Here is a 17,742-nt window from a genome sequence, read left to right as displayed (position 1 = left end):
CTTTGAAAATGTTGGCATTTTGTGGGGGAGGTACCAGAAGGAGTGAATCGATATTGTCCATCTCCGAACTCGATCTAAGCTTGACAATAATATTACGATATACCAAGATTGGACCAAATCGGATACTCGCTTCGAGAGTTATCGTGCGCACCAGCAAGCCAGATGGGCGGACGGACATCGATAGATCGAATCCAATGAATCCTGAAACGGATTTGGTCCAAAGAGACCTAGGGTCTAAAACGGTTATTTCGACGAGGCACGTGTTGGCCGTATCAATTGATATATACCCATCCTTCTGGTACGTACCCCACAAAAGATCGAAAATGAGCATCAAATTCCATTTAAACTCGGCATATCCTAATGTGTATATCAATAAAAGATCTGCTGTGAATATGGAATAACCGGTCTACTCCTTCTGATACCAAAGGGGTTATATTTTTATACCCTCCACCATAGTGTGCATTAGTGGTCTGTGCAGGTTCACGTTTTGGTATAGCCTCCATATAACGGTACCTAACGATATTCGGCATTTTGATGATTTTAGCTACATAATTCACCGGATTTATTTCAAATTTGGTATTTGAAGTTCGTAATGGATACTACAGCCTTAAAGAGAAACTTGTCTGTGCAAGTCCACGTCTTCGTATAGCCCCATATAACAATACCTGCCGATATTCGGAATTTTGATGATTTTAGCGACATTATTCACCGGAATTGTTTTAAATTTGGTATTTGAAGTTCGGCTTTGAGAGAAAATTGTCTGTGCAAATCTACGTCTTCGTATAGCTCCCATGTAACGGTACCTCTCGATATTCGGTATTTTTATGATTTTAGCTACATTATTCACCGAATTTTTTTCAAGTTTCGGATTGGAATATTATAATGGCTTATGACAAAAGTTGCCTATGCGGGTCCAAGTCGTCGTATAGACCCTAATGTAAGGGCTACATTCGGTATTTTGAAGATTTCAACAGAACTTTTAACGGATTTTACTTTTTTAAAATTTTGCAAATTCGTTTCACATGGTGGAGGATATTCAAAGTTCAGCTTTTTTACTAGTTTTTTTTTTGGAAATGGCCATGCCATTCTCGTGGATTTATGGAACCCTGGCAGAAATGTCTTCCAGAAACTTTCATTACTGGGACAGATCGACAGCACTTCCTTAAATATTACAATTAAATCTAAAATCATATATCTTTAGGATCACAAAAGAAAAAGTGTCGTCAGGTCAAGTTTTCAATGAGAATTCGGACAAATCCTGTCGGTATCATGCAACGAGAATTTGTTAAGGCCAATGACATTTCTCGTGGGGAAATGGCTCAACTTGACCAATTCATTTTAAATTTCTTTACATCTAACATTTGCCTCTTACTTTATCCCATCATCTCGCACATACCTTGCACATAATCGCGACTATAAAATGAAACTATATCGTAATTCCATTTATCAAAGTACCCAGTACTTTGGCTGACATCACAGGTTTCGCATTCCTTACAAAATCCGGCAAGTTTACATGGGTACATCATGAAACCGATGGGTGAATAGACCTGGAAGCCTTGTATGGTATTCATGCGGACCTGTAAAGAAAAAAAATGCATCAGGTAACTATCTAAAAAATGTGGTAAAATACCATACCCGATTAAGAAAATCTGGTTTAAAGCTAATCGAATTTGAGGCCATTAGAACCAGACTGTCGAGACCCAGTTTGGGTAGGGCAAGATCGGCTACGGCAATGCTGAGAATTTCATTGCGGCCATATACTGAGCTCAACATAATGTCTTCCGTTGCTGAAGATTCGCTGAGGACCTGGGGTAGCCTCACCGAGACCCAGGCTATGCGTGAGCCATCACTTTTGTATTTCGATGAGAGATCGAGGGCAAGAGTTTTGATTACCTTAAAGGGATCGTTGTCACCTTTGCTGGCCGATTCGGTGCGATACATGAAAATCTGTAATGAAAGAGGGGGACATGTGAGATTAGGCCGAAATGGAATAGGATATATTCTCAACTTACCATCAACAAAAAAGTGTTATCCTGATTGCGCATGCAAGTCCTTTCATATTGATTGATAAACTGTAAAGCCTCTTCCATTTGATGTTCGAATGTCGGCACCAATATGGCTATTCTCGTCGATTCGGTGACATAGGGCGATGGCACCACTTCCACCCGTCCCAGGGGTTTAACAATTTGGAAATTTTTAATTTCTGGCCCCCTTTGAGTCAAGGCAGATAATCGTCCGGTATCGCGCAGCAATAAGTGTATACGATAATCCATACCCCGAGTGGCATCAAATCTCCGATAGATACTATGGATTCCCACATAAATCATATTGGGAAATTTATGTTTGGCATATTGCCGTGTTATGTCTAGAACTTTCTTCAGATCATCCGCCTCAATGGCAGATAAGGGTTCGACATTATTTTCGGCATTGGGCAAAAAGATATGTGTCTCATTCATGTAGTGCCACATGATGATGTCGTGACGGGTTTCGGGTGCACTAGCCAAGGGCACACCCAGGGGCCAGCGTATTTCGAGAATATTATTCGAAATTGTACCATTCGCAATGCGATAGGATTTTTGTTCCAGATCGGCGCTGTTCTGTTGAACGATCTCCAAATGATACTGTAATGGAAAGGGTAAATTTAATGGGATTTTAATAACGGAAATTATGCATTCAAATGCGTGAGGATCGAATTCTCTGATCGGATTAATATACAGGGTGAGATGAAAAAACTGCAACCATCTTTAGACTGCTGTCATTTCCAAGCCACTCGTCCGACAGCTGTTAAAATTATTCCAGTGACAGCTCATTAAAATGGTTGCAAGCGTACAAAAGCGTCCTGGTGAGAATTTTCTAGAAAAAAAGTTTTTCGTGATGGAATTCAAGCGTGATAGTGTGATTTCTTTATATTTAGCTGGAAAACCTCAAGTGGCTATCGTTAGAGCACTCCAGCATTTAAATGTGAATAAGTCTTTTGTGTCTCGTACCATCGCTCGCAACCGTGATACTGGTAGCGTAGCCCGACGACAAGGAAGTGGGCAGAAGAAAACAGCAACATCAGCAGAAATGGTTCGAAAAGTAAAGAAGCGATTTGATCGAAACCCGCGTCGCAGTGGCCGAAAAATGGCTCGTGAGTTGAACATATCGCAATATTGCATTCGGCAAATATTGAAAAATGAGATCGGGGTAAAGCCATTGAAATTCCAAAAAGTGCAAGAACTTACACCGCAAAGAAAATAGACTCAAAAGAGCCTAAAGAGTTTCTTCGCTTGGTGAACTGCCGAATTTGGTTTTATCCGATGTAAACAAACAAAATGATCGGGTTTACTTGCCAAAGAGGTCAGCTCAACATGTGCACCTTCGGTTGGCCACCAGAATTCATGGTGTGGCCGCCATAACAGCCGATGGTCGCTCTACGCTCTATTAACCGACCGTGGCATCAGAATAAATGCCGAATATTATCGCGAAAATATTCTGGAGGATGTATTAAAGCCTTGGGCACGCAAACATTTTGGCCGCAGACCTTCCAACAGGACACAACACCATCGCACTCAGCACGCGCCACCCAAGAATGGTTACAAAATGAGGTTCCTCGCTTCATTTCCAGCGCACAAAGGCAACCAAAATCTCCGGATACCAATCCGTTGGACAATTGTGTCTGGAGTATTTTGGAAAGCAAGGTTGGCACTAAAAAATACCAAAGTGTCGATCAGCTCAAGCAAGAGCTTCGCCGGGAATGGGCCAAAATACCGCAGAGCAACATTCGGGTAGCGTGTGACGTGGTTTCATTGGTCGTTTGAAGGCCATAATTCGTACCAAAGGTAACCAATTCGAACAAATCTAAACTTATTCTAAAATTTGATGCTATTTCCGTTGCAGTTTTTTTATCTCACCCATATGGGAGCTATATCCGATCTCGATAAAATTTGTCAGAGGTATTTCTGGGCTGTATATGATATATGATACCAAATAGCATTGCTGTGCAGTGCTTATTACGAATGTGAGGGACTTAAAGACCAAATCGGATGAAACATATATATGGGAGCTATAGCTATATCTAAACCGATTTTCACCAAATTTGATGTGCTTACGTCTAGACTGAATTCGGTCCGATGTGCTAAAAATTCAGGTCATTTGGGCTGATATTGGCCATTTGGTGCACAATTAACCCGAAATTGGTTGAAGATATAGATGGGACCTATACCTAAATTTGAACCGATCTTGATAAAATTTGGCAGAGGTATTTCTGGGCTTTATCTGATATCTCATACCAAATATCATTGTTGTGGAGTGCATATTTCGAATGTGAGCGACTTAAAAGCAAAATCGGATGAAACATATATATGAGAACTATAACTATATCCGAACCGATTTTCACCGAATTTGATGTACTTGCGTCCAGACTGAATTCTGTTGGATGTGGCAAAATTCAGGTCACTTGGACCGATATTGGCCATTTGATGCACAATTAACCCGAAATCGGTTGAAGATATATATGGGAGCTATATCTAAATTTGAACCGATTCTCACCAATTTCAATAGGGTTCGTCCTTGGGCCAAATAAATATTGTTTGGAAAATTTCATTTCAATCGGATAGTAAATGCAATCTGCACTTTGTTCACAAAAATACATGGGCGGACGGATTGACTTACATGCATAAATCGACTCAGAAAGTGATTCTATGAAGATCCTCAAAAGTAACTATGGATCTATCTCGATTGCTTCTCCATGTTACAAACAAATGCAAATGCACAAATGTGTAGGGTATAAATATGTTTATGATTCCAATTTCAGCTGTGGTAGATTTAAGAAGGTACATTACCTTTCAAATAATCATATCCATCTCTGCAATTTACCTTATCAAACTTTCCAATTTTTGATGAGATTTTTTGACTTTACCTTCCGAATTCTACAATACCCCTTCTTGGCATTAAAAAAAATTCCTTAAGAGAGAAAAAAAAAATGTTCTCCTTACCTTCGAAAAATAGGCATGCAAACGATAGAAATCATCCATCGATGTGACCGGATATATTGTGGTTGCATTGCGGAATGCCTCGTCTTTTGTTAGTAAATTCAAATCTTTGAATAGTTTCACACTCGATTTCAAATCATATGTCCGCTGTTGGATACCCTGAAAAAGAAAAAAAACGAAGATGGCAGAACATTATTTTTATGTTTGTTTAAAATATGTACAAGAGGCAAAAAGGGTATGGTGGGGGATGCGAAAGTTTGAGTGATGGTCTCCATCTTTAACCGTTTGACGGCATATTGTTAACAAATGTTTCACTCTGCTTGACAAGTTCAACGAGGATGAAACTTAAATCTTTTGACAGTATTTGGATATATGTACACATATACACATTTATTTATTTCTGCATAAACAAAGTCGGGAGATTGTTTAGAGTCCGAGAGTAAAACATGAGTAACACAGAGTCGGGGTAGGAATATTTTTTTAAAAGCATGTAAATATCAAAAAAATGCATCCCTCCATGAAGAATTTGTATACCCTCCACCATAGTATGCAGGGTATATTAAGTTTGTCATTCCGTTTGTAACACCTCGAAATATACATTTTAGACCCTTTAGACCCTTGATCTTGATCAGCATAAAATTCTATGTCAATTTGGCGATGTCCGTTTGTCTATCCCTCTGTGGAAATCACTCTAGCTTCCGAACGAAATAAAGTAGGTTGACACAATTTTACTCAAATGTATATTATGTCTGCAGGACTTTTGGTATTGAAAATGGGTCATGTAGGTCCACGTTTTGGTATAGCATCCATATAATGGTAATGGGAGGTACCAGTATTTTAATGATTTTAGCGACATTATTCACCGGAATCGTTTCAAATTTGATATTTGAAGTTCGCAATGGATACCACAGCCTATGACAGAAAATTGTCTGTGCAGGTTCACATCTTCGTATAGCCCCCATATAACAGTACCTCCCGATATTCGGCATTTTGATAATTTTAGCGACATTTTTCACCGGAATTGTTTCAAATTTGGTATTTGAAGTTCGTAATGGATACTACAATATATGGCACAAAAATGGCTGTGCAGGTTCACATCTTCGTATAGTCCCCATATAACAGTACCTCCCGATATTCGGTATTTTGATAATTTTAGCGACATTATTCACCGGAATTGTTTCAAACTTGGTATTTGAAGTTCGTAATGGATACTACAGCCTATGACAGAACATTGTCTGTGCAGGTCCACGCCTTCTTATAGCCTCTAGGTACCTCTCGATATTCGATATTTTAATAATTTTAGCGACATTATTCACCGGAATTATTTCAAATTTGGTATTTGAGGTTCGTAAAGTATACTACAGCCTATGACAGAAAATTGTCGGTGCAGGTCTTCGAATAGCCTCTAGGTACCTCCCAATATTCGGTATTTTGATCATTTTAGCGACATTATTCACCGGAATTGTTTCAAATTTGGTATTTGAACTTCGTAATGAATCCTTCAGCTTATGACAGAAAATTGTGTGTGCAGGCCCACGTCTTCTTATAGCCTCTAGGTACCTCTCGATATTCGGTATTTTGATGATTTTAGCGACATTATTCACCGGAATTGTTTCAAATTTGGTATTTGAGGTTCGTAAAGTATACTACAGCCTATGACAGAAAATTGTCGGTGCAGGTCTTCGAATAGCCTCTAGGTACCTCCCAATATTCGGTATTTTGATCATTTTAGCGGCATTATTCAACGGAATTGTTTCAAATTTGGAATTTGAAGTTCGTAATGGATCCTACAGCCTATGACAGAAAATTGTCTGTGGAGGTCCACGTCTTCGTACAGCCCCCATATAACAACCTCCCGGTATTCGGTATATTTATTTTTAGCGACAGATTACAGTACCGATTTTTAAACGATTCCACTGAAAACTGTAGTTAAAATCATCAAAATACCGAATATCAGGGGGACCATTATATGGGGGATATACGATATCGTGGGTCGATATAACCCATCTTCAAACTTGACCTGCCTGCAGACAATAAACTGATATGAGCAAAATGTTAGCTTCTTATATTTTTTCGTTTCGACTCTAGCGTGATTACAATAGACGGACGGACAGGGCTAAATCGTCTTATAATTCTACGCTTATCAAATTTATATGGAGGTCGGAAATGGGCAATATCGACCAACTCTTTCTAGTACCTCTCCCACAAATGGTCAACATTTTCAAAGAAAATAATTAACTCATGGAAAGAAAAAGGGTCATTCGATTGTGTGCAAATTCCATTATTTTTGTTAGTGCTACGTCAGGTGCGATAATGGAAAATATCGGTCCACTACATCAAGTACCTCCCCCACAAAGGGTCTAAATTTTGGCGTAATTATAAATCTTATAGAATGTGTAATAAAAGTCCGAATGTCTTCAAATTTCGCACATTCTAATAACTTTATTAACACAAAATCTGGTTTAAAAATGATGCACTCCTTCTGGTATCTTCCCCACAACGGGTCAAAATTTTAAATCGCCACGAAGTTCGTAAAATGTGAAATGTGTATTGTTTTCTTTTAAATTCACCAAATCTCAATATTTCTACCAATAGAAGATGTGTTGTGAAGATAGTAGATATCGACCTACTCCTCCCTGTACCGTCCCCACAAAAGGGTCAACATTTTTTTATTCCCCTTTTAAAGGTCTGATAGTCCTTTAAAAAATATTCAATATTTTCTTAATTTTTGTTTCTATTTTCACATTGTCCTCCACCCACCCCTTCATTACATTTTTGACTACGCCACTGCATAAAACGAAACATAAAAATTCATGAATATTTGAATGCCTGCCTTCCTGTCAACATAAAAATTCATTAAATTGCCATTAAATTCTCAGGGCACCATGAGGAGACAATGGATTCAACAGACGACCAGCCAGTCAGTTCCTTGCGAAAGTGTTTGGAAAATTGCACAAACAAAGCAAGTGCTTTGTTTTTGTTTCTTTGATTTTTTTGTTTTGGAAAAGGAAGCCGGCAATTTAATATTTAAGAAATTGAAAAAAAAAAAAACAATTTTTTTGGGATCCCATTCGAGGGTGTACATCATGACTAACGCCAGAATTTGCTGGAAATTAATAATGTTTGAAGGTTGTTGACCGCGGCGATGGAGATGAGAATGAAGTTGCAATGCGATCTTGAATTGCTTTGATATAAATAAAATCAGTAAGGAAAAGTCAAAAGTCGGGCGGGGCCGACTCTATGATACCCTACACCACTATGTATATTTAGTAGGGCTCCCACCCATTTACATTTGGCTTTAGAGCTGTTATAGTTTGGTTTCAGAGGGATCTGATATATTGGAGGCATATCCAATTCTGAATCGATTTTCACTAAGTGTGAGGGAGACATTTTAATCTTTTATACCAAATAACATCGCTATAGAGTGCATGATATCACTTCGAGAAAGGGTTATATTAAAATAATAAATATCGGAGCCGAGACGTGGAAATGTGCGTCCCGAAATTTACTCCGTTTGGGCTGATGTTAGTCATTATTTCCACAATAAACCTAAAATCAGATTAAGGATATATATGGGATATATATCTCAATCTGAACCGATCTTGATAAAATTTTGCAAAGATATTTCCGAGTTCTATACGAAATCTGACATGAAACATCATTCTTGTGAAGTGCATATTACGAATGTGAGGGACTTAAAAACCAAATCGGATGAAACATATATATGGGAGCTATAGCTATATCTGAACCGATTTTCACCAAATTTGATGTACTTGCTTCTAGACTGAATTCGGTCGGATGTGCCGAAATTCAGGTCATTTGGACAGATATTGGCCATTTGGTGCACAATTAACCCGAAATTGGTTGCAGATATACAGGGTGAGATAAAAAAAAAAACTGCAAAAAGACAACCGCCATAATTTTTACATTTTTTTTTTTTAATTTTTTTGAATGAAAGCAACAAATGTCGGAAACAGCATCAAATTTTAGAACAAGTTTAGATTTGTTCGAATTGGTCACCTTTGACACGAGTTATGGCCTTCAAACGGCCAATTGAACCCTTGCACGCTGCCCGAATGTTGCTCTGCGGTATTTTGGTCCATTCCCGGCGAAGCGTTTGCTTGAGGTGATCGACACTTTGGTATTTTTTAGTGCCAACCTTGCTTTCCAAAATACTCCAGACACAATAGTCCAACGGATTGGTATCCGGAGATTCTGGTTGCCATTGTGCGCTGGAAATTAAGCGAGAAACCTTATTTTGTAACCATTCTTGGGTGGCACGTGCTGAGGGCGGTAGTGCTGAGTCCTGTTGGAATGTCCAAGGTCTGCGGCCAAAATGTTTGCGTGCCCAAGGCTTTAATACACCTCCAGAATATTTTCGCGAAAATATTCGTCATTTTTTCTGATGCCACGGTCGATTAATACGAGCGGAGAGCGACCAACGGCTGTTATGGCAGCCCGCACCATCACCATGACCGGCGCTTGAGTTCTCGTGGCCAACCGAAGGTGCACATTTTTAGCTGACCTCTTTGGCAAGTAAACACGATCATTTTGTTTGTTTACAAACAGCTGAACAACGAATGTTTTCTCATCGGAGAAAATCAAATTCGGCAGTCCACAACTTTCGGCCAAGTGAAGAAACTCTCTAGGCTCTTTTGAGTCTATTTTCTTTTTGTTGCGGTGTGAGTTCTTGCACTTTTTGAATTTCAATGGCTTTACCCTGAGCTCATTTTTCAATAATTGCCGAATGGAATATTGTGATATGTTCAGCTCACGAGCCATTTTTCGGCCACTGCGACGCGGGTTTCGATCAAGTCGCTGCTTTAATTTTCGAACTATTTCTGCTGATGTTGCTGTTTTCTTCCGTCAACTTTCTTGTAATCACACTATCACGTTTGAATTCCATCACGAATAACATTTTTTCTGGAAAATTCTCATCAAGATGCTTTTGTACGCTTGTAAACAATGTAATGAGCTGTTACTGGAATATTTTTAACAGCTGTCGGACGAGTGGATTAGAAATGACAGCAGTCTGAAGTTGGTTACAGTTTTTTCATCTCACCCAGTATGGAAGGTATATCTAAATTTAAACCGATTCTCACAAATTTTAATAGGGTTCGTCCTTGGGCCAAACAAATATTGTTTGGAAAATTTCATCTCAATTGGATAATAAATGCGACCTGCATTTTGTTCACAATAATACATGGACAGACTGGCATGCATAAATCAAATCAGAAAGTGATTCTATGGAGATCCTCAAAAGTAACTATGGGTCTACCTCGGTTCATTATCCATGTTACAAAAAAATACACAAAGACGTAATACCCTGAGACGCGAAACGCGTCGCACCTATCAACCAGTAGATGGGTGGAACTTCGCTAGATTCTAATATTTTAATGACATCTCCTTAGTTCAATATTAAAAGCTTAATTCCAAAGAGAAAATTATCAAATGTTATTCCTCCGAACCCATTTCATGAGAATTGGTAGCTTGTGCCGCCCTTGATAAGATCTGGTAGCTGGTGAAAAATGAGTTACCATTCAAAATATAATTGCCATAATTTTTCACAAGAATTTTGCAATTTTTTTTTCTAAAAGTTTTCAAAATTCTTGGAGGCCTTTTCTTGCCATCTTTGATCCACAATCCCCAAAAAAATATTTATTTTGGAGAAAAAAATTTTTGATTTACTCAACAAATGAAAAATGAACAACAGATTTTTCATTATTAAAAACTAGATAAACAGTAGTTTGTTTAGATTTCTCTACGAAACGAAGTGAATCAACTCAAAATTGTTTTTTTCTGTTTTTTTTTTTTTTGGCGGGAAAATAAATTTCATCCGGACATAAATATTCCGAAGAAACATGCAAAATCAGTTTATTTTATGTGGGGGCCAACAACATTAAGAGAAAAAAAAACACGTCATTGCCAACAATAGTTTTATTTTTGGGAATTATTCGCAATTATTTTTTTTTTTATTTCGAACTAAAATCAGGTGAGTTGATCAAGCGATCGATTGATCGGTTTACTGAACACGCCAATAAACAAAACAAATTTACCTATGCAGTTGAAATATGTTCATGAGCTGCCACAGCAGAGCGGGGTGTGGAGGAGGGAGGGGGGGGTTAGTGTATCCATCACTGTAAAGTAATGGAACAATAATTTCGCTGACGTAAAATTCGAACAATCGACCGTCAGGTATCCTCATCATGATATTGAAAAAAGGTGGTGAATAAAATTCAATTATGCTGAGTTCAGAATATTCTTCTCAAATAACCAGAACTACCTACAACACATGGCATAGACATTTAATGCTGTTCATTTTTGCAAAATAAATAAATAAATAAAAAATAAAATAAAAAGCAGAATAAAATCAGAAAGTTTAACTGCAAAGAAAAACGTCAAACTCAAATGATGTGGCTCGTAGACCTTCAGAGATAAGACTAAAGGAAGACAAGTACTAAAATTTGACAAAGTTTTTTTTTTTTTTTTTGAATTTTAGGTCTCGAACTCTTCATGGGTCATGAGATCGATCCAAAATCTGCTACGGAATCTACATACCAACTAAATGCATCATTCTTTATTTATTTGAATAACTCCCATGTGGTATGCGTTTTCGCAAAGGCGTTGTCGGCACTAAAGGGTAGCCATAACATCTGAAGTAATCGGTTAAAACATCTAAAGTAATCGGTATATTTTAATGCGATGAGGTGATTTTAAAATCTAATCTCTACCCTTTTCACTGGTATTGATTATATTAATATAGCTCTGTAAATACCAGAGATATGCCTTCAGATGTTATACCCTTTCAAAGGGTATAACATCTGAAGTAATCGCTGTATTTTAAAGAAATTACGTGATATTAAAAAAATATCCCCCCTTCCCTGATATTGATTTTGTTAACATAGCTCTGTAAATACCAAAGATATGACAAAATAAAACGAGTGTTAAAACACGCTACAAATTCGGGTATTTTTGGTAATCATCTTCCAGAGGGCATATCATCTAAAAAAACAACGACGCGATTTTTAAAGCAAATCTCTTCCCTTTGCACTGACATAAATTACATTACTATAGCTCTGTAAATACCAGATATATGGCTAAAAGAAAGCGAGTATTAACAAACGCCAACATTTCGTACATTTTGGGTAACCATCTTCAAGAAGGCATATCATCCGAAGTAACCGTTGTATTTTAAAGAAATTACGCGATATTAAAAACAAATCTCTCCCCTTTTCACTAATAATAAATTGCATAAATTTATCTTTGTAAATACCAGAGATATGGCCAAAAGATAACGAATAGTAACAAGCGCCAACATTTCGCACATTTTGGGTAACCATCTTCTAGAGGGCATATCATCTGAAGTAACCACTGTATATTTTAAGGAATAATGCGGTTTTAAAAGCATATCTCTCCATTCTTTACTGGTATTGATTATATTAATTTATCCCCATAAATACCAGAGATATGGCCAAAATATACAGAGTGTTGAAAGCCGCCAGCATTTCGGATATTTTTGGTAACCTTCTTCCAGAGGGTATAACTTCTGAAGTAATCGCTGCAATTTAACACGCTGTCGCAATTTTAAAAGCAAATTGCCTCCCTTATCATTGACATAGATTACATTAATATAGCTCTACAAATACCAGAGATATGACCAAAATATAAAGAGTATTAAAAGGTGCCAAAAATGTAGCACATTTTGAGTAACCATCTTTCAGAGGGTTTAACATTTCAACGACGACGCGATTTTAAAAGCAAATATCTTCTGATATTAATTAGAATAATATATGTCTTTAAATACCAGAGATATGGCCAAAAGTTACAGAGTTTTAAAAACCGCCATCATTTCGGATTTTTTTGGTAACCATCTTCCAGAGGGTATAGTTTTTGAAGTAATCGCTTTATTTTAACACAATGACACGATTTTTAAAGCAAATCGCATCCCTTATCATTGACATATATTACATTAATATATCTTTAAAAATACCAGAGATATGGCAAAAATATCACGAGTATTAAAAGGTGCCAAGAATGTCACACATTTTGAGTAACCATCTTTCAGAGGGTTTAACATTTGAAGTAATCGCTGTATTTAAACGCAACGACACGATTTTAAAAGCAAATATCTTCTCTTTGCGCTGATATTAATTAGAATAACATATCTCTTTAAATACCAGAGATATGGCCAAAAGATACAGAGTTTTAAAAACCGCTATCATTTCGGATTTTTTTGGTAACCATCTTTCAAAGGGTATAGTATTTGAAGTAATAGCTTTATTTTAACATACTGGCACAATTTTAAAATCAAATCGCCTCCCTTATCATTGACATAGATTACATTAATATAGCTTTACAAATACCAGAGATATGACCAAAATATAACGCGTATTAAAAGGTGCCAAAAACGTCGCACATTTTGAGTAACCATCTTCCATGGCTTATAACATCGAAAGTAGTTGATATATTTTGACGCAATGACGAGATTTTATGAGCAAAACTTTCCTCTTTACACTGAAATTGATTGCAATAATATACCTCTGCAAATACAAGAGATATAGCCATAAGATAATAAGTATAAAAAAGCGCCACAATATCTGACATTTTGAGTAACCATCTTTCATGGTTTGTAACATCTAAAGTAACTGGTATATTTTCATGCGATGAGACGATTTCAAAAGCTAATCTACTCCATTTTTACTGATATTGATTGCAATAATATAGCTCAGTAAATACAAGAGATATGCCATAAGATAATGAGTATTTAAAGTCGCCAACATTTCGGACATTTTTGGTAACCATCTTCCAGAGGGTATAGTATTTGAAGTAATCGCTTTATTTTAACACAATCACACGATTTTGAAAGCAAATCGCCTCCCTTATCATTGACATAGATTACATTAATATAGCTTTACAAATACCAGATATATGACCAAAATATAACGTGTATTAAAAGGTGCCAAAAATGTCGCACATTTTGGGTAACCATTTTCCATGGCTTATAACATCGAAAGTAGTTGATATATTTGAACGCAATGACGAGATTTCGAGAGCAAATCTTTCCTCTTTGCACTGAAATTGATTGCAATAATATACCTCTGCAAATACAAGAGATAAAGCCATAAGATAATAAGTATAAAAAAGCGCCACAAATTCTTACATTTTGAGTAACCATCTTTCATGGCTTGTAACATCTAAAGTAACTGGTATATTTTCATGCGATGAGGCGATTTCAAAAGCTAATCTACTCCATTTTTATTGATATTGATTGCAATAATATAGCTCAGTAAATACAAGATATATGGCCAAATGATACAGAGTTTTAAAAACCGTCATCATTTCGGATTTTTTTGGTAACCATCTTCCAGAGCGTATAGTATATGGAGTAATCGCTTTATTTTAACACAATCACACGATTTTGAAAGCAAATCGCCTCCTTTATCATTGACATAGATTACATTAATATAGCTTTACAATTAGCAGAGATATGACCAAAATATAACGCGTATTAAAAGGTGCCAAACATGTCGCATATTTTGAGTAACTATCTTCCATGGCTTATAACATCGAAAGTAGTTGATATATTTTAACGCAATGGCAAGATTTTAAGAGCAAATCTTTCCTCTTTACACTGAAATTGATTGCAATAATATACCTCTCTAAATACCAGAGATATGCCTAAAGGAAAGCGGGATTTAAAAGGCGCTACAATTTCGCACATTTTGAGTAACCATCGTCCATGGCTTGTAACATATAAAGTAACCGGTGTATTTTCATGCGATGAGGCGATTGTAGAAGGAAATGTTCTTCTTTTTCACTGAAATAAATTACATTACTATAGCTTTGTAAATACCAAAGATATGGGTAAAATATAGCAAATAGTAATGATCGGCAAATTTTCTAACATTTTGGGTAACCATTTGGCAGAGGGCATATCATCCGAAGTAATAGCTGTATTTTAACAAAATGACATGATTTTTAGAGCAAATCGTCTTCCCGTTGCACTGACATAAATTACATTACTATAGCTATGTAAATACCAAAGATATACCTAAAAGATATCGAGTATTAAAAGACGTCACAATTTCGGACATTTTGGGTAACCATCTTCCATGGTTTGTACCATCTAAAGTAACTGGTATAATTTCATGCGATGGGTCTATTTTAGAAGGAAATCTACTCCCTTTTCACTGAAATAGATAACATTACTATAGATTTGTAAATGCCGGAATATATGGATGAAATATAGCGCGTAATAATGTTCGCCAAAATTTCTAACATTTTTGGTAACCATCTTCCAGAGGGCATATCATCTGAACAAATCGCTGTTTTTTAATGCAACAAAGTGAGTTTAAGAGCACATCTTTCTTCTTTACACTGTGTTATTGATTGCAATAGTATAGCTTTCTAAATACCAGAGATATGGCCAAAAGATACAGAGTATTAAAAATTGCCAAAGTTTTGGACATTTTGGGTAACCATTTTCCAGAGGGAATATCATCTTAAGTAATCGCTGTATTTGAATGCAATGACGCAAAATTAAAGACAAATCTCCTCCCTGGATACTGAAATCGATTTTAATAATATAGCTCTATAAATAGCAAAGATATGGGTAAAATATGGCGAGTATTAAAAGGCGCCGAAATTTCAAACATTTTGGGTAACCATATTCCCGAGAGCATGTATTCTGAAGTAATCGCCGTATATGAATACAATGACGCGATATTGAATGCAAATCTCCTCACTTATCATTAACATTGATTACATTACCATAGCTTATAAAATAACAGAGATATCGCTAAAAGAATACCTCTATTAAGAGGTAGCAATTTTTCAGACTTTTTGGGTAATTGTCTTCTTAAGGCCATAACATCTATAGTAATCAATGAATCTTAATAAACTTACATGATTTTGAAAGCAAAACATCTTAACCTAAGACTTTTATAAGCTACACAGATGTCACTCGCAAAATCACCGAGATATCGCCAAGTAAAGATGCGTGACAAAATATGTCAAATTTGTTAGCCTTTTAGGTAATAAGTTTCTAGAGTATGTAAGTCCTAAAGTCAAAGGGTTATTTTCACAAAATAACACAATTTTGGAAAGAGAAAAATCTTCTCATTTCAATTATGTAATTTAATTTGATATGACTTGCAAAATTCTGGAGATATGTCAAAAAGAAAACATGTCTCAAAGCGTGTAATTTTGTTGGTACTTCTGCGTTATTTTAATAAAAATAACTTCCACAAAAATCGAAGCATCATAAAATTGTAACCTGATTCTCAAATTTACATTAATATTATTTAGTCACTATAACTTTCAAGATTACCGAGATATCGTTCCTTCAAGGCACTTGTCAAAATAAGTCATTTTTTTCAGTATTTTCTTGTAATGTAATAGAGTTAATATTTTGAAAAGATATGGCAAGAAGAGTACAGGGATGAAAATGTGTAAATTTTTGTAATGTTTGAATAATTTTTTGATGGGTCATTGAAAAATAGCAACCCTTCAATGGGTCACCCTTTATTTTAACGCACATTTCTCCGTCTTATTCGTGTTTACCTTTTTGCGTATGCAACGAAATGCTTACTCAGATTGGTTTCGTTGGGTTTATGTGCAAGTGGTTCAATGTAAGTCAGGGCTATTAGGTTTTATTATTTTTTCTTTAGGTTGGAGAAATTATAAACAAAGTTTTCTGCAAAACAATATGAAGGGAAATTCGGGTAAAAAACTTGATATCCGGTTAAAGAAAATCAATTTCCAAATTACCCAATTTCTGATCTCTCTGACCTAGTGGTGGCAAATCATGAATAAAATATTATTTTTTTCAGTTGTTTTTTTTTTTCTCAATGATATTTTTCTTAACCGCAATATTTATTGGAATTAAGAGGTATCAACGACGCGCTTCTCATAATTTTAACAGCTAATTGATGTGCTGTAAAAAACGAAACCAACCAAGCAAACAACAACAATGATAATGGTATGATTTGACTTAAAACACGTATCAAAATTGTAATATTTTTTTTTGGTTCGTTTTATTTTTGAAATCGGAGAGGAGATATGTAGGAAAATATGTGTAAACGAGGGTCGTATAATAATTTATGAATAAATTCGAGAACATTGGGTAATTTCACATTTTGTAAGAGGTCTTGGAAATTGGAGAAGCTTTTGCTAGATTTTGGGGGGAATAATGAGCCTATAGAAAATAATAAAAAATAACATGTAACTTTGAATACCCTCCACCATTTGAAACAAATTTGGAAATTAAAAAAAAAAAATAAAATCCGTTAAAAATTCTGTTCAAATCTTAAATATGCCTAATATAGCCGTTATATTGGGGTCTATACGAAGACGTGGACCTGCTTAGGCAACTTTTGTCATAAGCTATTACAATATTCAAATGCGAAACTTGAAAAAAAAATCGGAGAATAATGTAGCTTGAATATAGACTATACTAAGACGTGGACCTGCACAAGCAATTTTCTGTCATAGGCTGCAAGATCTATTACGAAATTCAAAAACCAAAAAAACCAAACAATTCCGAAGAATAATGTTGGTAATATCATTAAAATACCGAATATCGGAGGTACCGTTATATGGGTTCTATACGAGTACGTGGATCTGCACAGGTCATAGGCTGCAAGATCTATTACGAACTGCAAATACCAAATTTTAAACAATTCCAGTGAATAATGTCGTTAAAATCATGAAAATACCGATTATCGGGAGGTAACAACGTGGACCTACATGGCCTATTTTCAATACCAAA

At 36.1% G+C, this 17,742-nt stretch overlaps 1 protein-coding gene across 1 annotated transcript in view; it reads right to left on the bottom strand.

The window, feature by feature from the left end:
* LOC101898891 (chondroitin sulfate glucuronyltransferase) overlaps positions 1 to 17,742 on the bottom strand; it is a 75,761-nt gene that overhangs the window by 2,705 nt on the left and 55,314 nt on the right. The window contains exons 3-6 of the mRNA XM_059119112.1: positions 4,977 to 5,132; positions 2,013 to 2,621; positions 1,636 to 1,947; positions 1,397 to 1,577 (exon numbers count right to left, since the gene is read on the bottom strand). Coding sequence (XP_058975095.1) covers positions 1,397 to 1,577; positions 1,636 to 1,947; positions 2,013 to 2,621; positions 4,977 to 5,132 — 1,258 coding nt within the window. The remainder of the gene's footprint in view (positions 1 to 1,396; positions 1,578 to 1,635; positions 1,948 to 2,012; positions 2,622 to 4,976; positions 5,133 to 17,742) is intronic.

This window comes from Musca domestica, unplaced genomic scaffold (genome assembly GCF_030504385.1).
Source record: "Musca domestica strain aabys unplaced genomic scaffold, Musca_domestica.polishedcontigs.V.1.1 14, whole genome shotgun sequence".
In the NCBI taxonomy this organism is placed as follows: Eukaryota; Metazoa; Arthropoda; class Insecta; order Diptera; family Muscidae; genus Musca; species Musca domestica.
Note: the sequence above shows the minus strand (reverse complement) of the source record. Positions and strands in the feature narration are given on the sequence as shown.